At 52.0% G+C, this 27292-nt stretch overlaps 2 protein-coding genes and 1 long non-coding RNA gene across 11 annotated transcripts in view; 1 reads left to right on the top strand and 2 right to left on the bottom strand.

The window, feature by feature from the left end:
- Positions 1-690: 690 nt before the first annotated feature.
- On the bottom strand, positions 691-2430 carry LOC122202467. Its single transcript, XR_006194683.1, has 3 exons — positions 2104-2430; positions 1006-1174; positions 691-895 (listed from the first exon to the last, which is right to left on the bottom strand). It is a non-coding gene; the product is annotated as an uncharacterized LOC122202467 (long non-coding RNA).
- A 4808-nt stretch (positions 2431-7238) lies between these two features.
- On the top strand, positions 7239-14275 carry MMP21 (matrix metallopeptidase 21). Its single transcript, XM_042907711.1, has 7 exons — positions 7239-7400; positions 7785-8295; positions 9052-9191; positions 9392-9533; positions 10720-10977; positions 13382-13554; positions 13811-14275. The coding sequence occupies exons 1-7, from the start codon at positions 7239-7241 to the stop codon at positions 14108-14110; spliced, it is 1686 nt and encodes a 561-aa protein (XP_042763645.1). The 3' UTR covers positions 14111-14275.
- The window catches only part of EDRF1 (erythroid differentiation regulatory factor 1), a 46573-nt gene continuing 30165 nt past the window's right edge, over positions 10885-27292 (bottom strand). For 2 of the 9 annotated variants that reach the window (XM_042907707.1, XM_042907703.1), the window contains exons 23-25: positions 26467-26582; positions 25198-25349; positions 10885-11207 (exon numbers count right to left, since the gene is read on the bottom strand). In XM_042907707.1, coding sequence (XP_042763641.1) covers positions 10964-11207; positions 25198-25349; positions 26467-26582 — 512 coding nt within the window. In that variant the 3' untranslated portion in view covers positions 10885-10963. Of the gene's footprint in view, positions 11208-15907; positions 16719-25197; positions 25350-26466; positions 26583-27292 lie in introns of those variants that run through there. The other 7 variants (XM_042907702.1, XM_042907710.1, XM_042907704.1 and 4 more) reach the window with 4 other exon arrangements.

Raw genomic sequence — 27292 nt, 5'->3', positions numbered from 1 at the left:
CAGATTGCTGCACGATACACCAGAAAACGACGTCACCGCCTCTGACCCACCTGCTGCCCGGCCCCCTTGTCCCGTGTGCACACGGCCCCTGACCCTGTCCCCCCCACACTCCTGCAAAGCTGCCCCCACTCAGGTAGGGTGTCCGGGTGAGGACAGGAACCAGCCCTTCCACAATGGACCGTGCCTGGCCTTCTTTGCGGGGACAGGGAGCAAGTTAACAGTCCCAAGGGTCCAGGAAGCTTGGGGTGGGGGGAGCATGGCACCCGGCGGGGGCGGAGTGACCCTCTCGGAGCCCCATCTCCCTGTCACCCGTGTACTGCCTGACACCTCCTGAGACTCACTCGTGCCTTCTGGGCTGCAATTCCCCAGCTGTCGGGAGGGGGTGAGCTCCCGCCTCCCCGGCCGTGTCCCCCGCAGCTCGGAAAACTGCTTCTGGAACCCCGTGGAGCTCCCTCGAGAGCTGACGGTGGTGGTGGATAAGCAGCGTGTCACATATTCTCATAAATAATACCGCTCAGCACTTACTGCCACGTCTGAGTTTAGAGGCGTATCCGGTAGGAAGCGGTGCCGGGATGGCAAACGCGATCGTCTGGTCACGGGCCCGACACCTGAGTCCCAGGTGCCTGGGGATGAGAGACGGCACGGCTGCCTGCAGACCCCTCGAAAGAACAGAGTCAGAGGCACCCGAGCTCAACACAGACAGCCTGTATTTCACACAACGGGGCTGGGGCCGGGAGACGCGGGCCAGGCCACCTCTCCGGACCACTGCCATAGGACTGCTCTCTGAGGCTCTGTCGCTGGGAGCCGGACAGTAGGGAGCCGGGTGACAGCCGAGTCCCCGGATGGCCTTCTCCAAGTCACCTGCCTTTTGTGCCAATGCCACTGTCGTATTTCCCTTCGGAGATTTTATGATAAACGGGCGATTAGGTGTCTTTTTTTTTTAAAGCCCGTTTCTTACAACTGGAGGCCGTCAGCAGGGCACATCACACCACCGAGTACACATACCTCTCTGCCCTTCCGCCTCTCCCACTCACTCCAGCGAGCTGGACACTTTGCAGCAAAGACAGAGGAAACAGCACATCAGCACCCAGGTGGCCATCAGTAAGCAGACGCCGATGGCGATCATCATCTCCAAATCAATAGCCATCACGATCTCGGAGCATCTCACACCCACCTGGGCAGAGAAGCGCAGGCAAGCAGTGAACGTGGCTTCCCTCCCACGCGGCCATCTAGCAACCTCAGCACGCCCCCTTCGGCCGGGGAACCACGAGCCCCAAGCCGCAGAGCCCTCCATGCGTTTAAGACATGCGTGAACTTGGCGGGGCGGTGGGGGGGGGGGGGCAGCCATGGGGGTAGAAGGTTTATTCGTGATGGAAATCGACTGAAATGCCCAGTGCAGAGAGCGGGAAGGCAGAAGGTCGGGGAGCAGGAAGAACCTTTCCTTTTCCCAGGCTGCTAAGTCACAAGAGGCCCATCCTCGCGCAACTGGTTTCCCAAACACCCGGGCCTCCTGACAGGTGTATGCACTTTCAGAGCCAGAACTGACCCCTCACCGTACATCCGGCTTAAAAATCTCCCAGGGAGCGCCGGGGCGGCTTAGCCAGTTAAGTGTCCGACCTCAGCTCAGGTCGTGATCTCCCCGGTTCTTGAGTTCGAGCCCCGCGGCAGGCTCTGTGCTCTCAGAGCCGGCGCCTGCTTCCGATTCTGTGTCTCCCATCTCTCTCTGCTCCTCCCCCACTTGCACTTTCTCAAAAATAAACATTGAAAAAAAAAAATTTTCTATCTCCCATGGGAATAATGAAGGGAAGGTCTTTTTCAAAATGCCACGCGGTGAGGTGCTGAGAATATGCAAACCCATTTCGTAAATGACATATACTTGAGGGGGAAAAACGTTTTCGGTCCTCCCACTGACAACCGGATCACGACATCTCAACATTTCAGAAGATTCTGGAAGCCTCCAGCCAAACCCTTCCCCCAGCTCAGAGACAAGGAGCGCCCTGCACCGACCGGGAGCCCGCCGCCCCTGTCTGTACTGTAGATCGCACGCTCTTCTCTGCCACTTTCCCTGCTAAAGCTAACGGATTTCCTCAAAATCCACTTTACCTGGAGTAAGCGATTTAGCTAATCAAACACTGGGAGCCTCGCGAAGCCAGTCAGTCTACTCAAAGGCTCTGAAGATCGGGGAGAGGAACACTCCCAGAGAAAAAGCAACAATCCCCGAGTCCCATGGCCCTGAGCCGCAAGAGGCCAACCGCACACCACAGCAGAAAAGAACAATGTTCCGGAACAAGACCGTTGCGTCAGAAAGCCCTAACGATCCCACTGTCATCGTCACGGACAGCTGTCGCACACGTTTTAAGACCTGACATTCCGATGCCCCGTCTCCGGCCGGAGCTTGCTGGGTGAACAGTCACCGATGGGTCTCTCTGACCCCGCAGAACCCAGGCTGTGTGACATCAGCTCTCGGGACACCCGCACTCACTCATCCACAGAGTTCTCCATTCTGTCCCATGTTCAGAATGTCAGCCTCCCGGGAAACGCGTAATATTTAGAAACATTTTGCTCTAAATCTTGTACCTTCAGAGGTTTTTGTTTCCCCAAGAGAAAACATTTAGGATTTATCTTCTAATGAAAACACAATTTGAGATTTCAATTAAAAAAAAAAAAAAACAAAACAGAAAAGAACCCCAATCACGTGGGAAGGTGAACAGTGCCCTTACACTTGGTTTTGGCCACACGGGCAACACTGTGTAGCCATTTATTCAGATGTGTGTTCACCGTCCACCATATATGGACACGTGAACTATTTTGATAAATATGAGGGACACGTGTAAATGGACACGTGATTGACGTGTCACGGTTACACGCAGCGAAACCTTGATTTGCGAGCCTAGTTTGTTCCGGAAACCTACTTGTAATCCAAAGCACTTGTATATCAAAGCGAATTTCCCCAGCAGAAATAAAGGAAACTCGGATGATTCGTTCCACAACCCCAAAATATTCAGGTAAAAAGGACTGCAATACCGTAATACAAAATAATAAAGAAGACACAAAATATAAAGAAAAGTAAATTAACCTGCACTTCCCTTTGAAAACCTTCGTGGCTGGTGTGAGAGGGCAAGAGAGAGGAGGGTTATTGTGTGGGACGACTTTCACTCTAACGGAATCACTGCCGTCTGTTGGCTCAATGGGTTCTTTTTGTTTTCGTGCAACTTTAACAGGGAGCCTGTCCGATGACCTAGAGTGAAGCAAAGCGTGCCTCAGCTCACTCTGGTCTGGAAAAGCAAAGGACCGTCCATAGGTGCTTTGAAGTGACAAAAAGATACACTAACGCCAGTTGTGGGCACCTTCCAATGTTCCGAAAAATCACCGATTTCTGCCAAAAGCTGTAGCCTGAGACCGAGCATCTGAGCGTGGGAGATGATCACCCATAATCCCACAGCGAGCGAGCAAGAGAGAACCACCACCGGCCCAGTTGTGATCATGGGACTCCTACTGCAAGACCTCGTTCGTTTACCAAGGTAAAATCGATTCGAAACGTCTGCTCGTCTTGCGGACACAGGTGCCGAACAAGTGCCTCGCAACCCACGGGTTTGCTGTATGTGCTTATACACGTTCTACACACACCCGCACGTAACTGACAAAAACTCTGGCAGGCGGGACAGCGCGCAGTGAGAAGCCACCGGAGTGGGGCGCCGGCGCCGGCAGGGGTCCTGATGGCGGGAAACGGAGCGCCTGCCAGGCCAGGTCTAGTTAGGCGAGGGGAGAGGAGCTTCACGGGGCCCGTCGTGGGAATCACGCACCGGAGCAGAGCGGACCTCGTGGGCGCGGCCGTGGGGACCGGCAGCCGCCCGGCTCCGTCCCGCCCCCCCCCCCCCCCGGCGCCGCAGTCAACGTGGGAAGGGCAAAGGGCCTGCGTGCCGCCTGGCGTCATTTCGAGCCTGCCTTTCACCCTCCTCGCTTTTTACAGAAGCGTTCGGATGGGCCTTCGGCTCGGAAGGCCACTTAGAAGTTAAGAGAGAACGAGGCCAGCGTTGAAACTGTGAAGGCTGCCCGGGGAAATGTGATAACACAGGGTTGTCGCCCCGTCTTAAGGCAGGATGATGCTTGGCTTTGCTTCCCAACGCGTCTATCTTGTGCAGACCCCCAGTAGGATCTTCACGCACAGAATTATACAGGGTGCCTGGGGCTTGCTTCCGAGTGTGCGAAGTGGGGGTGAGGGTAATGAGAAATTCCACACCCTGAACCACACTTGTCTCCTGACTGCGGACCCGGGCTTCCCTCCCCTCCGCCAGGCTCCTCCCAGAGGGGTGACCGCGAGTCCTCTCACCCCAGTGGTGCCGGTTCAGGGAGCTGGGAGATCACGTCGGTAGGAGACGGGGAGAGGGCTTTAGTCGGGGGTGGGGGGGGGGTGGGGAGGGGGATCTGTGGACACAGCTGACGGTAAGCCGCCCTTAGTGACCAGAAGGGCCCTGCTGGAGAAGGTCATCTAAAAGACGTGACTGCCGACTGACCCGCGAGCCCCTCACCCCCTCCCAGTCCCCGGAACGTGGGTTCTGTTCCTCTTGCCTTTCCCGTTCCCGGCGGCTGCTCCGAGGACACAGCCTTGAAAGGTGACGTGGGGTTGAAAGCACCTGCAGGGTACGCGGGACTCGGCCCAGGTAGAGCCTGTTGATAAGCTTTCAAGATCCAGCGGGCAGGTGCAGGGATCCATTAGTCCCGCCCGCCGCCCAGGACGAACCTGGAATGTACGTTCCCTTCGCTTATTAAAACTGCCACCTCCCGACCCGGAGGGGCCTCCTTCTTCCGTCTCTCCCCGTCACCCTCCCTCGGTGGGTCTCCGATTACACCCGGGAAGCCCTGGGAGGGTTTCTAATCACGTCCCCCCCAACCCTGCTCGCTCTTGTGTCCCCACCTGGTGCGTGGCCGGCCCCAGAGGTCTCCGAGCTGACCGGAGCTGACTGAGCACAACACCCTGATGTCACAGGTGCTGGCCTCGCCGCCGCAGCCCCCGTGTGAGGCCAAACACCCTTTCCTGGGACCTCACTAGGAACGGATCCCGCTGGGTCACAGCCTAGTACTGTGCCCTGCCTCGGAACGCCAATGTCCCGGAGCCCCGTGACAGGTCTCGGGCTGCAGGGCCATCAGACAGACCAACCTAGCACAGAAGGGCTGCTGGGGCGGGGAACACCCAGGAAGGAGTGCCAGGCCAGCCGGTGCCGTCTACACCTGCCTCTGGGCTGCACCCCTTTTTATCTACCTTCCATAGAGCAACTGGAAGGATTTCAGTTTATTTATTTAAGTAATCTCTACACCCAACATGAGGTTCGAACTGAACCCTGAGATCAAGAATCGCCTGGTCCTCTGGGCCAACCAGGCACCCCGGGAGGATTCTTTAAATAACGAATCAATAAAGCCACTCTCCTGCTCAAAAGATCTCCACTGAACTTAGGGTAGAATCCAATTTACCCGACCTCCACGTCCCTCGTCATCTTCCCATCCACCCTCTCTTTTCCGTCCTCACCTCCCCCTCCCCCTCACTGACCCTCCACCGGCCCTCTGCTACTCCGCCGGATCCTGCCTCAGGGCCTTTGCACTTGTCCTTTCCTTCGCCCACACCACACATGAATCCCCAGTCACACGTGACAGTGTCTCTCTTTTCTTCCACTGCTTCCATTTCATCTTTACAAGAGGTCTCTCCCGCCCATCTTAATATGGACTCCCCACCTCCAAAGCATTCGCTTTTCTGATTTACACCGTTAGCCCCTGTCACTGTTTGAATTTTTCATTCATTGTTCGGTTTATTGTCTGTCTCCTCCACTTAGAATAGAAGTTCCATGGGGGCGCCTGGGTGGCTCAGTCGGTTAAGTGTCTGACGTCCGACTTCGGCTCAGGTCACGATCTCATGGTCCATGGGTTCGAGCCCCGCGTCGGGCTCTGTGCCGACAGCTCGGAGCCCGGAGCCTGCTTCGGATTCTGTGTCTCCCTCTCTCTCTGCCCCTCCCCTGCTCGTGCTGTCTTTCAAGAATAAATGAGTATTAAAAAAATATATATTAAAAAAAAAAAAGTTCCCTGATGGCAAAGAATGGGTCCACCCCGTTTATTTCCAGGTTCCCTGTCCCTAGAACGGTCATGAGGATTTGATGAAGGAGTCGCTAAGGGCCAGCCCCACACCTGCACACTTGCTGTTTTCAGACCTTGGACACTGACATTCGAAGCTCTCACCTGCAGCCAAGTGCCTGGAGGGCCTCACTCACTTCTCCCAGCCTCTCCAGACGTGACTAGTTACGAGGTCCACGCAGCTGAGCCTGGCCCTGCGTAATATTTTCTTCTCCACCCTCCACCCCCTCCCTTCCCCTCCTTCAAAAGACTCCTTTGTGAGGGTGAACTGAGAGGGGCCAGTTCTAGAACCTCCAGGGATCCTAGTTTACCCTCGTATAAAAATCCCTGACCCACAGACTAGGACACCACACAGCCATTGACTAGGAAGACAAACGCCTACGTTCACGAACACCGAAGCTGCCCGTGACATTCGAATCACGGGGTTTTAGCTAATAGAGAACACGGTTTGCGTAAAACTATACACACGTACTTCCCCGTGAACGTACACAATACGTGTACCTGCAAGAATGTTCACCAAATGTTCACCCTCTGAATCACTGGATTTCCTCCTTGATTCTCAGCACTTTTCAATTTTACGTTTTCCTATACTGATGAAGCATCCTTTGTATGAAAAGGAACAAGAAGCGATCCGAGAAACAAGATCTGCAACCCGGCTGCCAAGAAAAGAAAGGACCCACGCTGTGACCAAACTGATGATCAGGCAGTTAAGCCGCAGGTGCAGTGAGCGACAGCAGGTGGTTGGCGGCCAGGTTTTGCACTTCTACCGACAGGACCCCCGGACTTCGCGAACATTCCACTGCTCACCGGGGCGGGCAGCCAGCCGGCCCGGGAGCGCGTCACCACAGAAACAGAATCCACACGAGGCTGCCAGGGCAGGATGTAATTACCTGAGGACGGGGCAAACATTCTCACCCCAACGAGAAGGGCACTCCTGGGGTCTTCAAAGGGCGGCAGGGCCAGGGCCTCCCGGCGGGCACACTTCAGACCTGGCTGCGAAGGCCTCGGACACGCACGGCTCCCCAGAGCGGAAGTGCTGCTTATAAAAGCATCCCCGGGGGCCCGGGCCGCAGGAGGGAGACGGGAGGGAAGCCGGAGGGCAGCGCGCAGACCGGGCCATGCTGGCCGCCTCCATCCTCCGTCGGAGCCTGCTGCTCTGCTGGCTCGCTGCCCCCCGGGCCGCCGGGCCGGAGCCGCTGTTCCACAGCCGGGACCGCTCGGACCTGGAGCCGCCCCCGCTGCGCCGGGCCCAGCCCATCGCGGACGCCCTCGCCGCGCAGGTAGGAGGAGCCCCGGCACCAGCCGCACGCACGAGCCCACGTGCACGGTGAACCCTCGCACACGCAGGCAGGTGCACACGGGGGCGCGTGCGCAGGCGGACCCGTGCACGTGCAAGCCTGCGCACACGCAGGCACGTGCACACTAGGACACGTGCAGAGCTGGGCACATGCATGCGCGGGCACACCCACGCCGCCTCAGGTCGGGGGCGGGGGGCCTCCCGCAAACGACCCATAACCACGGGCTGGCCGTGCCGCGCGACACGGGTGACCACGCCCCGTGGCTGCAGACACGCGTAGCGACACACAGCCCCACCCCCCCCACCCCCCGCCCATTCCGTAAACCCCACACACCCGCGCCCCACCGCTCGCCGCCTCTCTCCGCAGCGCTTCCTGTCCAAGTACGGCTGGGCCGACGCGCCCCCCAGGCCCGGCTCCCGGACCCCCGGCCCCGCCGCGCCGCCCGCGGGCCCCCGGGCCGCCGCCCTGGCCGAGGCCGTGCGCAGGTTCCAGAAGGTCAACGCGCTGCCTGCGAGCGGGCGGCTGGACGCGGCCACGCTGGCGGCCATGAACAGGCCGCGCTGCGGCGTCCCCGACACGCGGCCGCCGGCGTCCCCGCCGCCCCGGGTGCGGCCCAAGCGCTTCGCGCGGCCGCTACCGCCACGGAGCCCGCGGCCCGAGGACGCCGCGCCCCGCGGGGACACCCGGGCCTTCGCCAAGAGGACGCTGACGTGGCGGCTGCTGGGGGAGGGCGCCAGCGGCCAGCTGTCCGTGGACGAGCAGCGGCACATCCTCAGCCTGGCCTTCAGGATGTGGAGCGAGGTGACGCCGCTGGACTTCCGGGAGGACCTCGCCGCCCCCGGGGCCGCGGTGGACATAAAACTGGGGTTCGGACGAGGTGAGAAGGGCGAAGACGGCGAGCCAACCCTGGGCTCCCGGGCACCGGCCCCCACGGCCGCAGGCAGGGCCCGGTTAGCATAGGGAGCCCCGCCCTGGTCACCTGTCCAGCGGTGCCACGACCGCTGCCTCCCGGGGTGTCCCGAGACGGCCCCTGGCGGCGGCGTGGTCATGTCGTAAACCCTGTGTAGGCGCTTCAGTACAGCTCACCGGGAAGGGTGCGGGCACGCCACCCTGCACAGGACGGGGGGCGGGGGGAGTCACATAGGGACATCAGTGAAGGCCCCTCACTGCTGGTCTTGGAGCAGGTCAGCCCAGTGAGCATTGCTGCAGGGAGCGAGCTCAGCAGGGTACGAGCCAGGGCACTGACCCCTCCTAGCCAGGTGGGTTTGGACAAAGTAACTTCTCTGCAGGCGCCCCTGCTGGGATCGAGGGGTGCTAGGGGCTGCCCTGCTGACTCCCTTGACTCCCTGCTGTGAGAAGTCCCCAGCGTTCGTGCAAGGGGACGTGATCATTGGGCTGCACCTTCTTCCTGTCCTGACCCGTCAGCTGTTAGGATCCAACTCGGATCTTGCCTTTTGATAGCACCCCCATGCCCCGCACCCTTCTCTGGGCTCCCACAGAGTCTGCGTGTTTAGTGTTAAGACTTCAAAACGCTGTTGCTCAGGCGAGTTGTGGCTTCTGCTCCTGGACCACAAGCTCCTCGAGGCCGTGACCGTTTTGGGGAACGTGTCTGTGCTCCCTGTCCCCTTGCCAGGCCGGCACCTGGGCTGTCCCCGGGTTTTTGATGGCAGCGGGCAGGAGTTTGCACATGCCTGGCGCCTGGGCGACATCCACTTTGACGATGATGAGCACTTCACACCTCCCAGCAGTGATGCGGGCATCAGCCTTCTCAAAGTAAGTGGTCTCGGGCCACGGGGAGTGACCGGGCAGAGGGCGGTGCAGGGTGGGCTGGAGTTCAGGGAAGAGCGGACAGCCTTCTGGGAAGGTTCCCCGATTTTCACCATCGTCCCCCTTCCCCTTGGCGAGGCCCGCCGCTGGCAGGCGCTCGGACGCCCACGGTCGGCACTGCACCCGTGGTTTGTGTCCCCTTCTAGGTGGCCGTCCATGAAATCGGCCACGTACTCGGCCTGCCTCACACGTACAGGACAGGATCCGTAATGCGGCCGAATTATACTCCCCAGGAGCCTGCGTTTGAGCTGGACTGGTCGGACAGAAAAGCCATTCAGAAGCTGTACGGTAAGACTGTTCTGGGAGATCATCCTCAGACCTCCCAGAGGACACTCAACAGGACCCCGCTCCCTATCGGGAGGCCGGGCCCCCCAAGAGCACGGAACAGTACGACTCCAAGAGCAGCCAGCAGTAGCTGCCTTCTAGCTCTGGGATGCAGGTGGCCACCGGCAAGGATATTCCCTCCTGTGGCCTCTGCTTCACGTGCTACATCACATCTCTGGGAGGAAGGAGCAGGGCTTGGCGGTTTTCCAAACAGCACTGGCCGCCCAAGGGGTGGCCTCCCCCCTCCCCCGGGAGCTACAGATCCCGGAAGCCCCAGGGAGAAGGTGCCCCAGGGAGAAGGTTCCCGCCGTCCCAAAGCAAAGAGCAGGGAGGATCAACTTCCATCTCTAATTGTTCAGGCTAAGGTGTGAATGGTTAGTTAACTGAAGTGACTAATGGCTTAGCCTGGAGGCTGAAGGGAAAGCGAGCTGCCCTCCCCTTTTCCACCGAACACAGAGACCACCCCCTTCTGTTCCACTCGGACCCTGTGTTCTTGGCCCTGGGCCTCCGGGGAGAGTAAGCGGTGCCAGGATGGCACGTGTTTCCCTCAGAGCCAGTCTTACTCTGGTGTGTGCCCAGAACCAAGCTTCTTGCCTCTAATGAGGTCAGGCCAGCCACCAGGAGGCATCAGCTGTGGTGAAGGTGATCACATGACCAGCATCCGCATGGAGACACTTAGAGGCCCGGGAGCGCCTCTAAGAGAACCTCTGAGAGAACCAAGATGAGCCGGAACGGCCCACGGGAGCCAGCAGTGCTGCAGGCCCCCCTCCCCCCCGCCTCCGGGCAGGCCTACTTCCAGCCTTGTGTGGCGTCTGGCTTTAAGACCGCTGAAGAGACGGGCGCTTGGTTGGCTCAGTCAGTCAAGCGTCCAGCGTCAGCTCAGATCACGATCTCGCGGTTCGTGGGTTCGAGCCCCGCGTCGGGCTCTGTGCTGACAGCTCAGAGCCTGGAGCCTGCTTCCCGTTCTGTGTCTCCTGCTCTCTCTGCTCCTCCCCCTCTCGCGCTCTTTCTCTCTGAAAAATAAATGCTAAAAAAAAAAAAAGTTTAATCGAAAACTCCAGCTTTGTAATGATCTCTATTTGAATCACACATGAAAGTAGCAACAGTTGGTTTTTGCCACAGGTGACAAGGGACTTTTTTTTTTTCGAAGGTTCATGTGAAGGATCGTTTGATACCGCATTTGACTGGATTCGCAAAGAGAGAAACCAATACGGAGCAGTGATGATGAGGTTTAGCACGTATTTCTTCCGCAACGGCTGGTACTGGCTTTACGAAAATCGAAACAGCCGGACACGCTACGGGGATCCCATCCAAATCCTCAGTGGCTGGCGCGGAATCCCAACACAAAACATAGACGCTTTTGTCCACCTCTGGACGTGGAGAAGAGACGAACGCTATTTCTTTAAAGGTAGAGGTTCTCCTGGGTGGCTCGATTTCTTGTATCCCACAGGCGCACTCGGAACGAGGGCTTCGAGCCCTGTGCCAGGGAATCTTCTAGTGCTCTTGCAATGACTCACCTGACTGGCTTGTCCCACCGGACTGTAAGCTCTGAGCACAGGGTATGAAGGCGCCGAATGCGTCACATGAACAAATGAATGAGTGAACCGGCTGTGCCAGGCAGAGGTGGTGGCCCGAGACCTGTAAGAAAGGGCCCCCCCGACAGCAGTTTTAGCTAACTCTTCCTCCGGAGAGGAGGAGCCTTAGAAGCCCCCCGCTAGAAGCCTGTGGTGAAGGAGAGCAGATAAGGTGACCACGGCCGCCTGGAACCAGAGGCTGGAGCCACCCAGAAGTCAGGGCTTTTGACCCAGACCCGGAGGCCATGTGGGACCCCGGGAGCCCCGCCGGGACAGTGGGGGTGTGATGGGGGAAGTGTGGACGGGGGTGGGGGGTGGGGGGTGGGGGGTAAGACACAGGAAGTGGAAGCAAGGCTTTAGAGGGAGGGGAAAAGATGTCAGCTGAACCCGCGGGGTTCAGGGGCAGGGCACTCACACGGGACGAGATTAGGTTGGAAAGACAGGGTCAGCCTGAGCCCCGAGAGCCTCGAGCACCGTGGCCGGGGGCTGGACTTCAGCCAGCAGGCAGTGAGGCGTCGGTGGCAGTTTCTGAGCAGGGAGGATCAGTGTGTGGCTGGGAGGCAGAGACCGAGGTGGGGGTCTGGGGTCAGCGGATGTGCAGAGAAGACAGGCCAGGACCGCCTTGCCCGGGGGCCTCTGCCCGTGTCACGGAGGCTGGCTCTTTGCAAACCAAATGCCCGGAGTCTAAGCACAGACAAGATTCTGTGGCTGCTTTTTCTTTCCCTTCCCCGAACTGCCCCAGAGGTAAGCTGTGTGCCCTCGGTCTGCCTGAGCCCTGGCAATAGGACCCTCTGGCCTTAAATGGCTCAGGAGTCAGAGAGGCAAGAGCCAAACCCAAAGGAAGCTGCGTGCAGATTTTGCCACAAGAAACCAGTGCATGAATCTGGCCTTAATTTTCTTTACATCGCACAAAGGAAGAATGGAGTGCAGTTACAGAAACAAATTGCCCAGGGCGGACTTGTCTAGTTCAGGGCTCTCAGAGTTGGAAGCACATCTCTCAGGGTCCTAAGAAGTCCTGGACGAGAGCTTCCACGGGCAACAAAGACTCTTCGTTACAGAATTAGGTCATCGTGGGGGACTGCCGTAATAACACGTGTATTTCAGTCTCGGAGCTGTAAAAAACCTCTTAAGTTTAACTGGCCGAGAATACTTTAAATTCAAATATTCCAGTTAGAGTGAACTGCGCCATTGGCTGGACAAACGTCACTGTTTTCTCTCAAAGGCAAACCTTTTGGGGATGGGGGTAGAAGCAGGGGCCGAGGGCGAGAGGGAGCTCACGTGGGCGGCTGCTACGGAACGGAACTGACTGTGATGTGACGTAGGTTGTGAACACAAAAACCTCTTGCTCAGTGGATTTATTCTATTTTATGCTGACCATATGCCAGGGTTCGGGATGAGCAACTAACAACGAGAGTCCAGAAGAGTCCTGTGCTGTTTCAGAGCACGAAATAGGCATCTGGATCGTGAACTGAAACAGAGCAACATTACGAGCTGTGCCTTCACAGGACAGCGGGTCAAGTCGCCGGGGTGGAATAAGGGAGTCTCGGGCCGCACCGGCCCCACCTGGGCCGTGAATCCGGATGAAGTGCTTCAGGGCTTCTCTGGTTTCCTCATCTGTACAACCGAGGTGGTAGTCGAACCGCAGAATTCTACAACCCTGACAAAAAGCTGGGGTGCCTGGCTGGCTTAGTTGGTAGAGCATGTGACTCTTGATCTCGGGGTTGTTTAATCCCCCCCTGGGTGTAGAGATTAAAATCTTTAAAACACCTGATCATAAGCATCGAGATTGTTTTCTGTAAAAAGAGGGCTTATATTTATTATGGTGGGAAAACGATTCACGGCAACTCCTGGGATCCTAACATGTAAAAGGAAGATCATGAGACTACATAGGAAGAAGGGGAAAAAAAAAAAAAAGATGATGCTTATGTGAAAAAGACCGTACGATTTGTCATTTTGTTTTTGCTTTTGATGAGCACCAGGGGGCCGGCGTGCCCTGCAAAAGGCAACCAACATCTTAATAGCGGCAATGATTGTCAGAACCGATCTAGAAGTAATTCAAGACCTGCAGAATCATTCACTTGAGTGGAGGCTTCACTCAGATGCTGAGGTCCTGCCTTCTTCTGGGGTCATGGCGAAACATCACGGTTGGCGGAGCCCTAGATTGAAAGTGAGCCTCTTAGTCGTCGTCCATAATTAAATGGTAATAAGCCATATAAGCATGTTTTGTTTGGCTCTCAGGAAATCAGTACTGGAGATATGACAGCGACAAGGATCAGGCCTACACAGAGGATGAACAAGGGAGAAGCTACCCCAGACTGATTTCGGAAGGATTTCCTGGCATTCCAAGTCCTCTGGACACTGCCTTTTATGACCGAAGAAAACAGTTAATTTACTTCTTCAAAGAGTCCCTCGTGAGTAGAGGCTTTCCAGCTTGGTGTGGCTTCTACCACCCCCCGGGGTTTGTCAGAGGGCCAAGTTGTTAAAAGCTGTTCTCAATTGCCTCGGCCCTGTATGACCATGGCGGGTCCCATCATGTGGAAAATTAAGAAATTCAAGCCCAGAGAATTTGGTGCAAAGCTACAGATTTACTTAGCTCATTCCTAAAATTAATCTAAAAATCAAATCATTTTCAGAAATGCCGGTCTCACTTTCTTACTTGCTTTGCAGGTGTTTGCATTTGATGTCAACAGAAATCAAGTACTTGATTCTTATCCAATGAAGATTACGGAGGTATTTCCAGGAATAGAGCCACAAAACCATCCTTTCAGAAATATAGATTCAGCCTATTACTCCTACGCACACAACTCCGTTTTCTTGCTCAAAGGCAATGCGTACTGGAAAGTGGTTAACGCCAAGGACAAACAGCACCAGCCTTGGCTTCCTTCAAATGGCTTATTTCCAAAGCAGCCCATCTCAGGGAGGTGGTTTGACATTTGTGACGTCCATGCCTCCACCCTGAACATGTAAGGAGAAAAACAGGCAAGTGGAGAAAGGGATTTCTCTTCTGAGAGAAAGTCGGGTCTTTTACAAAGAAAATAAACCAGATCTTTAGTAACCGAAACAAATAGGGCTAAAACCCAGTGGAAAAAGCTATTACCTTAACTTTTCAAATACTTGGTTTAGAAGTCCGTTTTACAGGCCCAAAAAAAAAAAAAAAAAAAATTACCAAATGATTTTAGGACATTTTTAGGAAAGGTTAAAAAAAAAAAAAAAAAAAAATCCTGACACATCCCTGTCCTCCTGCCACCCGTCACCCCCGTACCGATTTCATGGCTGGATGGGAACGTAGCCGTGGCCAAAGGATCCAATCACGGAAGGAGATCCGGCTCCCTGAACACAGGAGTGGTGTTACTGCCCTGAAACCTTAGGGATTCAGCGGAGAAGCTCCACTACTGCGCTCCACACTTGCTGGCGTGCAACTTCCGTCTCCCTCGCGGCCAGCATCTGGAAGGCTTCCCCACGCGTTCCTCTCCATCTTCACAACTCCGACGGAGTGCCAAGGCCCACACTACTTTGCACATTTCTAGTCCTAGAAACTGAAGCTCACCGTTGTGTCCTTCCCAGCAGGGTCAACGCGGCGGCTGCCGGCGACCCCTGCCTCTGACTCCAGCCCCGGGGCCCTGGCACCTTCTCTCCATCCCTGCACTGAAATTAACTGAAAGGCAAGTCGTCTCAACAACCAGGCCACAAATAGCACGATTCTGCCCACCTACCAGCCAAGGCTCAAGCACTTGAAGAAGCACTCATTTAAAATCGGCAAATTACAACATTTAGCCAGACTTTTTTTCTCCCCCGTGTAGGGAACGTTCATATTATTGTTTCGACAAGTGAAGACGGCTAGAATTGCCATCTTCTTGCTTAGAGACGAATATTCCTCGACTAAAAGGCTGTTCAGCCAAGGAGAGGCCAGGAGACAAGACCGGGAACGCGACATCCTGATGCCAGCTTACTTCAAAACTGGATCTTCTCGGGGGAAGTGTGCGGGCTGGACCAGTGAGGACAGCACTCGCCGCAGGGGAAGCGGAGGGACAGCTGTCCCGACGGACGATGTCTGCTTTTGTACATCTGTTTCACGACTTAGTTAAAACTTTAAATGCCTTCAGTGGTTTTTGAGAACGGATGCACATCTGTCCCAAAGAAACGCAAACCAGATAACAAAGAAGTAGACAAAGGACAGGGCCAGCGACGGTCCCGTCAAGCTGGGACAGGTGTCAACTCACCGCCAAGGAAAACACCTGAAAAGCTCGGCGCGCTTTCGAGAAAGCACCTCGTAAAGGGCCAGCTTTATTCCAGACAACTTTCCGGTACGGTTCAGATTCCTCCAGAGGGCACGGCCACTGAGCGGAGGGGCTACTGACCAAGGCGCAGGGGCTGCGGGAGGCGCTGAAGGTCGGGGGTGAGCCTGCACTCGGGGCCAAGCCCACACTCGGGGCCAGCCGGACGGACGTGGTGGCAGAGCAGGCTCCCGTCTACACGTCCCTGCCGTCAACCCGACGGGAGACAGCCTGCCCGATTTCTGTTTCTTTGAAACGGAGGCTGTGGTGCCAGGGCAGGTAGGCAGCGCGAGGTGGGCACGGAGAAAGCAGAGCTCGCGCAGGCGCCCAGACGAGAGCCGTGCGTGACAGGTGTAAGCAGCGTCCCGTTCTGTGACGATGCGGTGAATGGCAGAGATTTTTAATGTTTTAATCTTCACTTTGGAAGATTGATTAAACCAGTTCAAATCAAAACTCAAAGTGCAGAATGTGAAATTCAGGAAAAATAAGAGACATTTTAAATAAATAATTTATTTATTCAAAATAGTTTTCTTACCTTATTCACAGTTTCCAGTTTACAATGAAAGAAAGAGGGAGCAGTACCTATCCTCGATCGGCTGTCCTAGCCAGTCAGAGAGAAGCGGGCGCTCTCAGAGCGCGCCCCGAACTCAACACCGCGCAGCCCGCGACACGGGGGGAGGGCGGGCCGCCTTCCGTGCGACCGGGAAGCGCCGTAGACGCAGGATGTTTCTTGAACCCAGCTGAACCACTAAAGGCATCTGGATCCAAGTTCCCCTGACCACGGTAACATCATCCAAAATAATTCTATCTTAAACCCATGGAGCCCAACAGACTTGAAACCTGTTTACAAGTGCAGCTGCATCACAGCAAGGGTGTGAACACGGAGGCACCACGTATGTCTCTGAAAACCAACGCCGGGGGCTTTCAGTCTGGTTCTGCCTTCACTTCAAATGAAGCAAAGAACTCAACCGCGATGTGTCCGCGACGGGAAAAGAGAACTGTGTTTCCACTGCTGTGCCTGTCTTTAGGGACAGGAGAGGCTTTCCCTCCTATTTAATGACACGAAGCACCGAATGGACAAACCGGCCCCCAAGAGCAGAAGGCACTGACAGCGTCTCTGCGGACGGAGCTTCAGGCCGAGTCACTGGCCGCCACTGCCGCCGCGAGCAAGCTGATCCAGCAACTGGATGAGGACGTCGATCCTTTCCAGAAGAGTGGAGTTTCTGTTAGCGGTAGCTCTCAAAAGCTGGGAGTAAATCTGCTTGTTGGTTTTGAGGACTACATCCTCTTCAGTATTACTGCTGCGTTAAAACAAAAACAAAACAGAAGTGCACAGTGAGGTCCACCGACGATCCAGAAAGAAACCCAAATAAGCAGTCCCCGACCGTCACTGCCCACAGGGAAGCGGGTGGTCCGTTAAGGCCTATTCCATGCTTACCTTCTCGCAGTCACTGTTCCCAGGCCCGTTTTTAGATATTTACTTCAATACGTCAATTAAAACCAAGGTTCATTCTCTTCACAAATATCTGAGTGCCTACTATGTACTGGGAACTGCTCGTGGCCGTGAACAAGACCCACCAAGCAGAGTCCCCGTGCTCATGGCATCTTTGGTCTACTGAGGTAGCAGTGGGGGGGGGGGGGGGGGGCGCGGAGTGGGGAGTGCATTAAACAAGAAGAAAACAGCATGTCCGATGATACGCTACTGCCTGGGGCAGCCTGGGGCCTGGAAAGCTACCCAGGATTTCCTCCCTCCTCCGTGCTGAGCCTGACACCCCTCAGCCCTGTTAACGAGCACACATCTAACGCGACTGTGGGGAGGTCTTCCCTGGAGAACCCTCTGTAGAACCTCATTTCTCTTCTCCCTCTTATTCCAACTTCTTTAATCGGGAAAATCTCTCTTCCTCTCAAAACCACCCATGGCACAGTAAAGCGACTGTTTAAAATGCATTCACTATGTACAGTCTGGGCCTAAGATGGCTAGGTTTTAGTTCTGGGCTGGGGTTGACATTTGCAAAACCTCTGATAATCTTACAAGAAATTTAAACTCCTTTCTGGGGGCGCCTGGGTGGCTCAGTTGGTTAAGCGTCCGACTTCGGGTCAGCTCATGATCTCGCAGTCCATGAGTTCGAGCCCCTCGTCGGGCTCTGTGCTGACGGCTCGGAGCCTGGGGCCTGCTTCCGATTCTGTGTCTCCCTCTCTATGCCCCTCCCCTGCTCATGCTCTCTCTCAAATATAAAACATTAAAAACAAAATTTTAACTCCTTTCTGACAAATCAAGGCAACAATACTTAATCAGAACCAGTGCTCCAAAAATTAATTCTTCATGGACAATGATGCCACACTTTAGCTGAGTGCCTAAAGATAATAGATGGCTGCTGGGATCATATATTTAAAACCCTCTGAGATTTGTTCTGATCCTAATTCTGAATCTTAAATCATCATCCAATTTCTACAAATGATTCCCATCCTTAATCAACTCTCATCAATAGTCTCACTGAACCATGAACTCTGACAAGAAGGGCCCCAACATTTCAAAAGCTTATCTTTCTTCCAAAGGCAGCTAACATCTCTGTTTTCCTTTTTAATAATTTTAACAAATACATATGCATATATATTATTTGCATATATACATATATATATATATATATATATATGCCATTTTTAAAAAAGTTTTCAGTTATCCATTTTGAAACAGTATATGCATGCATGCAAGTAAGGGAAGGGCAGAGAGAGAGAATCCCGAGCAGGCTCTTCACTATCAGTGCAGAACCCAATGCAGAGCTCGAACCCATGAACTGTGAGATCATGATCTGAGTTGAAACCAAGAATCGAACCCTTAACCGACTGGGCCACCCAAGTGCCCCTAATATTAACAAAATATAAAATGTACATACCTGGCCAGGCACAGCCCATAAATCTAAAAGATCTGCCCTCTGCACCATGGTCAAGAGCTTCCCAAACCCTCAAAGATTAATTTTTCATAGTTTTCAATTCTAGGAAACCCCAAAGCCACCAAAAGGTCAAGAGGCTCCAATCTGCTAAAGTAATGAGTATTAAAACTACAGTACAAGGGTAAATAAGTTCTTAATCCAAAAAGAAAAAGCACAACCCAATACACAAAACAAGCATTTCTATAGGGGCACCTGGGTGGCTCAGTTAAGCGTCCAACTTCAGTTCAGGTCGTGATCTGGAGTTTCGTGAGTTTGAGCCGGTGTCAGGCTCTGTGCCGACAGCTCACAGCCTGGAGCCTGCTTCAGATTCTGTGTCTCCCTCTCTGCCCCACCCCCACTCACATAAACGCTCTCTCTCAAACATAAAAAAAAAAAAAAGCATTTTTATTGTTTTTTTTTTTTTTTAACGCATAATTTTTGAGAGACTGAGAGAGAACATGAGCAGGGGAGGGGTAGAGAGAGAAGGAGACAGAGAATCCGAAGCAGGCTCCAGGATCTGAGCTGCCAGCACAGAGCTCCGTGCAGGGCTCAAACCCACGAACTATGAGATCATGACCTGAGCCAAAGTCGGACGCTTAACCGACTGAGCCACCCAGGCCCCAGCCCCACTCCCCCCACCAAAAAAGCATTTCTTTTTTTTTTTTTTTTTTTCAACGTTTTTTATTTATTTTTTTTGGGACAGAGAGAGACAGAGCATGAACGGGGGAGGGGCAGAGAGAGAGGGAGACACAGAATCGGAAACAGGCTCCAGGCTCCGAGCCATCAGCCCGGAGCCTGACGCGGGGCTCGAACTCACGGACCGCGAGATCGTGACCTGGCTGAAGTCGGACGCTTAACCGACTGTGTCACCCAGGCGCCCCCAAAAAAGCATTTGTAACAGAACCACATGGTTGTCATAAGAGGAAATTGTCATAAGAGGATTCAAAGAAAATTAAAATTTTTTATTTAAAAAGTTTTTTAAATTTATTTTGAGAGAGAGATACAGTGCAAGTGAGGGAGGGGCAGAGATAAAGGGAGAGAATCTTGAGCAGGCTCTGTGCTGCCCGCGTATAGCCAATGTGGGGCCAACGTGGGGCATGAAACCACGAGATCATGACCTGAGCCGAAACCAAGAGTCGACGCTTAACCAACTGAGCCACCCAGACACCCAAAAAAATTAAGATTTTTAACTGCTAAGCTCAGTTTTTCTTTTTCTTTTTTAAAGCACAGGTGGGGTGGGTAGAAAAAAAATCAACAAAACAGAAACCTACTAGCATTTCCTTTCTTTTCAAGTCTAGCTCTGATCTCCTTTTACTCCAGACAGAAACGCTCCTGGACTCCTGGTGAGGTAGCAGGGCCACAGCACAGGTCTCCCTCCTAGCGACAAAGTCACGTGTATCTCCTGTGCCGGCCAGTGACACACAAGAGACACACGGACTCAGGAACCAGTCTGTTTTGGAGCCCTATCAACATATTAACTGTATGCACACGAATACCACATTTAACAGTCTTCGATAAATTTTGAAAAAATTAACACAAGTTAGCACAAGAGGACTTCATGCATCCTACCCAAAAACTTTAAGCGTTTTTTTTTGACAGGATATTAATAACCCGAGAAGACGGGTCAGAAGACCCTCCACTAAAATAAAACTACTTAGGCCACACACAGAGGAGAGGACAGGTATGTTTACAAAAGGTACCATAGGACGGAACTGTCACCCGTTGGCCAATTACTCAGACCACCAATTTGCGAAAACCCACAAAGAGCTGGCGGTTCTCACACATATTTATGTCGCCACCTTGTGGAAACCAATAAAACATTTCAAAATTTCCACTGCCGTTAAACAGGAAAAGCGCTAACTTTTTCAACTGCGTGTGTCCCCACATGCACGGTCCCCTCCGCCTTCTCCCTCTCTGGTTCTTCAGAAGGTGGGGTGTCTGCCAACCGCTGCCCGGACCACCAGCCCCTGCTGAGAAGCAGGGACAGGGCGGAGAAGGCGCCCGAGGCTGAGTGCTCCGCCCCACGAACGCTCTCCTTAAGGCCGCAGAGGATTGTTCGAAAGCATTTACTGGAGGGGTTTCTGCTCAGAACGGAGACAGCTAGAGCATCATTCCCACCCTTAGGACAAACCCAACAGCACAGAGCAGGACAAACTACCACTTCAGGAGTTCGGGACTGCTGGAATCTATCAAAGGGTTGGGGTTGCGGGGCCACCGAGGCTGCAGACTATGGACAGACAGGGAGAGGGAGAAGTACTTCCTGGCCTGCGGCAGACTCTGAAACTGCTAAGGATTTAGCTACAACAGCGAACGAGCCGGGAGAGGCCGAGTGAGGGAGCGTGGGGCCCCTGGGAGCTGCAGGTATAGGATGAGGTCACCTGGCCTTATAGGCTTTTCTTCAAGGACCCCACCAGATGCTCACATAAAAAACCTGGTGAGAGTCCTAAAAAAGGCCCTTCGTGTGGGCTGGGCAACGGGACCAGCTACGGCTACGAGAGGGGCAGGCAACCCCACCCAGATCCTCCTCTCCAGGGAATGGCCAATGTTTATAGCAGCACTCCCAACAATAGCCAAATTATGGAAAGAGCCCAAATGCCCATCAACTGACGAATGGAGAGAGAAGATGTGGTTTACATATACAACGGAATACTACTTGGCAATGAGAAAGAAGGAAATCTGGCCATTTGTAGCAACGTGGAGGGACCTGGAGGGTATTATGCTAAGTGAAATAAGTCAGGCAGAGAAAGACAGATACCATATGTTTTCACTCATATATGGATCCTGAGAAAATTAAGAAAAGACCATGGGGGAGGAGAAGGGGAAAAAAAAAGTTACAGAGAGGGAGGGAGGCAAACCATAAGAGACTCTTAAATACAGAGAACAAACAGGGTTGATGGGGGATGGGGGAGAGGGGAAAATGGGTGATGGGCATTGAGGAGGTCACTTGTTGGGATGAGCACTGGGTGTTGTATGGAAACCAACCTGATAATAAATTGTATTAAAAAAATAAAAATAGGGGCGCCTGGGTGGCTCAGTCGGTTAAGCGGCTGACTTCAGCTCAGGTCACGATCTCGCGATCTGTGAGTTCGAGCCCCGCGTCGGGCTCTGTGCTGACCGCTCAGAGCCTGGAGCCTGTTTCAGATTCTGTGTCTCCCTCTCTCTCTGACCCTCCCCCGTTCATGCTCTGTCTCAAAAATAAAGAAACGTTAAAAAATTTAAAAAAATAAAATAAAATCAAGTTGCAAAAAAAAAAAAAAAAGCAAGCCTTAATCTGCAGGGTGGAGTCGGAGCGGGTAGGAGGGAGAGGAGGGCAACAAGGCATGTCAGCCTTCGGGCACTGGTGAGAGTCGATGCAGACAGAGCAGTGAATGGGGGGGGGGGGGGTGGGCACACTCTTCCCCTGGGGCAGGGGCACTGTGAGGCCCAACGCGGAGACTCAGAGACCCAGTTTCTGCCTAAGAGAGGTTTACCCAAACTAAAGGAGAAGGCCTGGCCAACGCCCTTCCCGCCACAACAGACTAGACGCACCGAAGGACAAGTAGGAACGGAACAAGGACTCCGGACTAGAGCTAAGAGGGTGCAGACAGAGCCTCTCTGAAGTGCCACACACCTTCCTCATGAAAATGCTAAAACGAAAGGTGGAGTAGACGGGAAGAAAGATATCAGGAGACCCGCTCCACACTAAGCCCAGGCACTGCTCGAGAACTTGAAGCCTGTGATTCGTGAAAAAGTAACCGCAGTGACAAAAAATATCTCAATCACAGCTCAGCTCCAGACTAGGAAACTGAACTCAACCCCCTTTCCTAAAGGTATAAAAACTCCTGAGAGATGAAAATGATGCCCCTCAGTCTGAGATGTCCAGTTTCCCACAATCAAGAGATGTAGAAAGGTAAGGAAACCACACGTGTAAGACAGCAGAACCAGACTCAGATGACACGGATGCTGGAGCTCTCCGACAGGGGATTTAGAAGGACAGGGATCACTGTGTCAAAAGGCTCAAATGGAAAACATGGACAATACGTAAGAACAGACTGGCTAGCTTCAGCAGAGGTGGAACCCACACAAAGAACCCAGTAAGAATAGCAGAAATGAGCACAGTAAACAGAATGCCTTCAACAAGTTCAACTGTAAGTGACTAAAATCAAGAATCAGCGAACCTGAAGATAGGTTAATAGAAATCACACTGAACCCTTGCTGCCCCGAAAAAGGGTGCAAAGGCAAGGGAACTCATAACAGCTATGCAGAAGATCAGTCTAGCACAGGAACAGCTGGGACCATGGAGAAACAGGAGACAATGGAGCAGGAGAAATAAAAACACCGAAGAGGGAAGAAACCATCACAAGGCACCCAGGAACAACAGGTTCAAACTGCTGGGGGAGGGGCGCCTGGGTGGCTCAGTCAGTTGAGCGTCCGACTTCGGCTCAGGTCATGATCTCAGTCTGTCAGTTTGAGCCCGGCATTGGGCTGTGTGCTGACAGCTCAGAGCCTGGAGCCTGCTTCTGTTTCTGTGTCTCCCTCTCCCTCTGCCCCTCCCCCTCTCATGCTCTGTCAAAAATAAACAAACATTAGAAAAAAATTTAAAAAAAAAAAATCAATACAACCAATGAATTCCTAACCAAACTGACCAAGGGGGGGAAAAAAAAAGATCAAAGTTGCCAATATCAGGAATGAAAAAAAGCTACCACTACAAACACCTTTAGACATTAGCAGGATAGTAAGTGAATACTGTGAACCTATACATCTGACAACAGACAAAAAGACTTTCATTCACTCAGAAAATTTTATCTATGAAAAGAAGCGAAACTCTTTGTGAAAAATTTTCAATAAAGCCAACTCTAGGTTAAGATCCTTTCACTGGTAAATTCTAACAAAGCTTTAGGGAAGAAATAGTTCTACACTTCTAAAAATCAGGTGAGGACACACGGGCACACTGATTTCATGAGGCCAGCAGGCTCTACTCCCAAAAGCAGACAAAACCACTAACAGGAGAGAATCATCCCCACAAACACACACAAAAATCAAGTATTAGTACATGAAACCCCAGGGATATTAAGAAGAATGATAAATCCCAACAAAGTGTAGTGTATATCAGGGATGCAAAGCTGCTTTAACCTTAAAAAAAAAAACAAAAAAAAACTCTCAATGAGCCCCACATTAACACACTGAAGAAGGAAAACAATGTGGTCATTTCAATGCTTAGACCAGAAGCATCTAACAAAAATTCAACATCCACTAATGATAAAAGTTAGGAACAGAGAGGAACATTCTCAACTTAAAAAAAATTTTTTTAAGTTTATTTGAGACAGAGACAGTGTGAGTGGGGGAGGGGCAAAGGGCGGGGTGGGGGGCAGTGAGAGAGAATCCCAAGCAGGCTCCGTGCCACCAGCTAGAGCAGAGCCCGACACGGGGCTCAAACTCACAAAACTGTGAGATCACATGACCTGAGCTGAAACCAAGGGTCAGACGCTTAATTCATTGAACCATCCAGGCACCCCAGAACATTCGCAACCTGATTAAGGGCATTTATAAAAAACCCACAGCTGATGCTACACTTAATGGTAAAAGACAGCACGCTTTCTCCCTGAAATCCTGGGGCTGACCACAAAGAGGCAGCAAAAGAGAATTCTTGAAGTGACAGAGCGGTTCCGGATGGTGATTTTGGCAGGAGACACAGTTCTCTAAGTGTTTGTTAAAGCCTGAAGAACTGTATGCCACAAAAAAGTAAATTTTACTATGTATAAATTAAAACAAATATAGATGGGCTCTGTGCTGACAGCTCAGAGCCTGGAGTCTGCTTCAGATTCTCTGTCTCCCTTTCTCTCTGCCCTTCCCCTGTTCACCTGCTGCCTCTCTCTCAAAGACAAATAAACATTAAAAAAATAATAAAAAAAATAGAGACAAAAATTACCTGTATCTGAAGATTATAAATTGGTAAAACATGCATGGGATAACTGACAACGTATGTGTTAAGATGAATGATTTTTTCCCCTTATTTTCCAAATTTTGTAATATGGCCAGATTGTATGTATATTTTAAAAGGAAAGACATTATTGGGGCGCCTGAGTGGCTCAGTCGGTTAAGTGTCCGACATCGGCTCAGGTCATGATCTCACGGTCCAGTCTGTGGATTTCAGCCCCGCGTCGGGGCTCCATGCTGACAGCTCAGAGCCTGGAGCCTGCTTTGGGTTCTGTGTCTCCCTCTCTGCTCCTCCCCTGCTCGTACTCTCTCTCTCAAAAATAAATGAACATTAAAAAAAAATTAATAAAAAAAGACATTATTTATGTTACCTTCCTGATCCAGTACTCACTGCTAGAATTCCAAGTTAAATTAATAATGCCAATATAAGAAGTCTGGTAAAACAACAGAATTGTATAAGCTGATACAGGTGTAGAAGAACATTTTTTGCCAAGACGTTCACTCTTTTCACCAAGTTCTTGGGCATTACAAGGATTCTGACATTCTGTCATCTGCTTCCTTTCTATCGGTGCATTTGGTGCCGGGTATCAAAACTGTAGTCCTGACTTCCCACTTAAAGACAACGCTCAGAAGGGTTACTAGAAACAGTCGAGGTCTTCATTCCAGGGTCATTCATCTCTCTCAGGGCAAATATTAAAACCAATAGGGTATTTACTCTTAGAAGCAAGATCTGTTTCTACAGTTTTGCTGTATCATAGGCCACACTGCGAGGAGTCTCATCTGGTTTAACAGGTCACAGCACCACTTAAATCCCTGGTCGCCCACATACAAAACAAGAACAAATACAACCTATCCTTTCCCGGGGTCAGTAGAAATTACCTTTCTACAAAGTAAGGTGCTAGAGAAGAAATTTCCAGAGAACAATTCCATTTACCTCGTTTTCTTCTTAGTTGAAGACAGCAGTTTGATGGACTGAAGGAGAAGGAATGACAACCGAGATTCAAATATACTGAGGAGCTTGATCACTTCTTCTCGACTGAGACCAGGCGAAGGATCAGCGGCTGGAGCGCTCTCGTCACTCTTCGGCTACCAACGACAAAAGGTCACTTCGCCTCAGCTAGCGGACGATTATGGCTCCGCACCCAGGGATGGGGCTGCGGTGCTGTCCACCCCGTAAACGTTTTAGCCAAAAAACAAAACAAACCAAAAGCAGACCCGAGGTCATTTTCCCCCAGGCACAGCCCGTCGGTGGCAGGGGCCCTGACGAGCCCCTCATCCTGGAGATCATCCGACAGACTAAAAGCCGAGAAAAATGTCTCACACCTAACAGGCACTTATGTAGGAATTAATCCTGAATGGAAACCTACTTCCCCCGAGCGCACACTGACAGAGCAGGAGGAAAACGGATGCTCGACGGGGTGTGACAGAACGGGGCTGGACAGGCTGGCGTGCGATGGGGACTCGGGGAAGCTTTTCGCCCCAGCAGAAGGTGGCATGAATGCTGGAAAGCCAGGCAAACCAGAGATGCTTTCCAAGGAGCTTGCTGAAGCCCATTCATCGTTCAACTGCTCCCTGGCAGTTTACCGGAAGTTATACAAGAGCTACGTGCCTCTTTCTTAAAAACAAACACAACAGGGGCGCCTGGGCGGCTCAGTCGGTTCAGTGTCGGACTCTTGACTTGGACTCACGATCTCATGGTTTGTGAGTTCGAGCCTTGCATCGGGATGCTCTGAATTCACTCTCTCCCTGCCCCTCTGGCACTTGCTCTCTCTCTCAAAAAAAAACTTAAAAAAAAACCCAACAACCAGTAACTTCCTTTAAAAAAACAAAACAAAACCAGAACAATGATAAAAAAGACACACACACACACACACACACACACACACACACACACACACACACAAACCATAAAAGAAAACAGAGACGTTACACTATCGGAGCCTTACTAAGGTCTACGTGGTTAAAGAAAAAAGTATTTAACATAAAGCTATAGTTCCAACTTAAAGAGTTTAATAATTCCACCAAGAAAATATAATACATCACTGTTAATGTGTTTTTATGCAAAGCACATATGTATGCATACATTTATATATGCATATACACACACAATATACATACCTCACCCCCACCATACGCCCACTATATACATTCACCATTTAGCTTAAGGCACACAAAAACCAAAGATAAATATTTCTCCATTTACCTGGTCAAATTCCTCTACAAGCTCCTTTCTGATGAGCTGGAATGCGTGTTTAGTTCTCACCATTATATCAAGAGCCCCAGATAGTGTTTTCAATTTTCCAACGTTGCTATTCTGACCTACAGTATGAAGCACAAAATGATCATCCCTTTCAATATAAGTCTAGAAACCATTCCAATGTCAATGTATTACTGAACATTGATTTTCGAATCCCGTAAAGGTAGCTCATGAGAATCTCAACAGGTTTTCTCAATCCAGCTTTTAGTAATTATCCCTGGACAAAGCAAAAATCACAACGGTCTCCCTGCTACACCATTTGGTTCTGTGAGGGTGACAACCCAACCTCCCTGAAAGACCTGAGTGTTAAGGCAAAGAAACCAGCTGGAAGCAAATGTTTCTATTCTATTCTCTCTCTCTCTCTCTCTCCCTCGCTCCCTCTCTCTCTCTCTCTCTATATATATATATTTTTTTTTTTTTGGTACTCAATTTTTAAAGGGAAATTAACCATACTTATCCTCTCTCAGCAAATTTGTTCCCACTATCTACTGTTTTTATGAAAATGATGCCTGCTCTCTCGAAGGAATTCAAACATGGCAGAAAATTCAAAGATGTAAATCAAGAAAGGTCACCCAAAACCCACTCCCAGAGAGTGTGGCGGTTAATCCTGCCGTAGGATGGCAAAATGTTAACAGACGTACTCTCAGTAAACAGGATTTTTAAAACCGGCTTTGAACAGGCCATGCTTTCACAGATGCGCCAAGTCTAAATCACAGCCCGGTGAGAGACTTCCTCCCGGCCACCCGCGCCCCACCCGCAGTGCCTCGACTTC

The sequence above is a fragment of the Panthera leo genome, chromosome D2, assembly GCF_018350215.1.
Source record: "Panthera leo isolate Ple1 chromosome D2, P.leo_Ple1_pat1.1, whole genome shotgun sequence".
Lineage (NCBI taxonomy): Eukaryota > Metazoa > Chordata > Mammalia > Carnivora > Felidae > Panthera > Panthera leo.
Note: the sequence above shows the minus strand (reverse complement) of the source record. Positions and strands in the feature narration are given on the sequence as shown.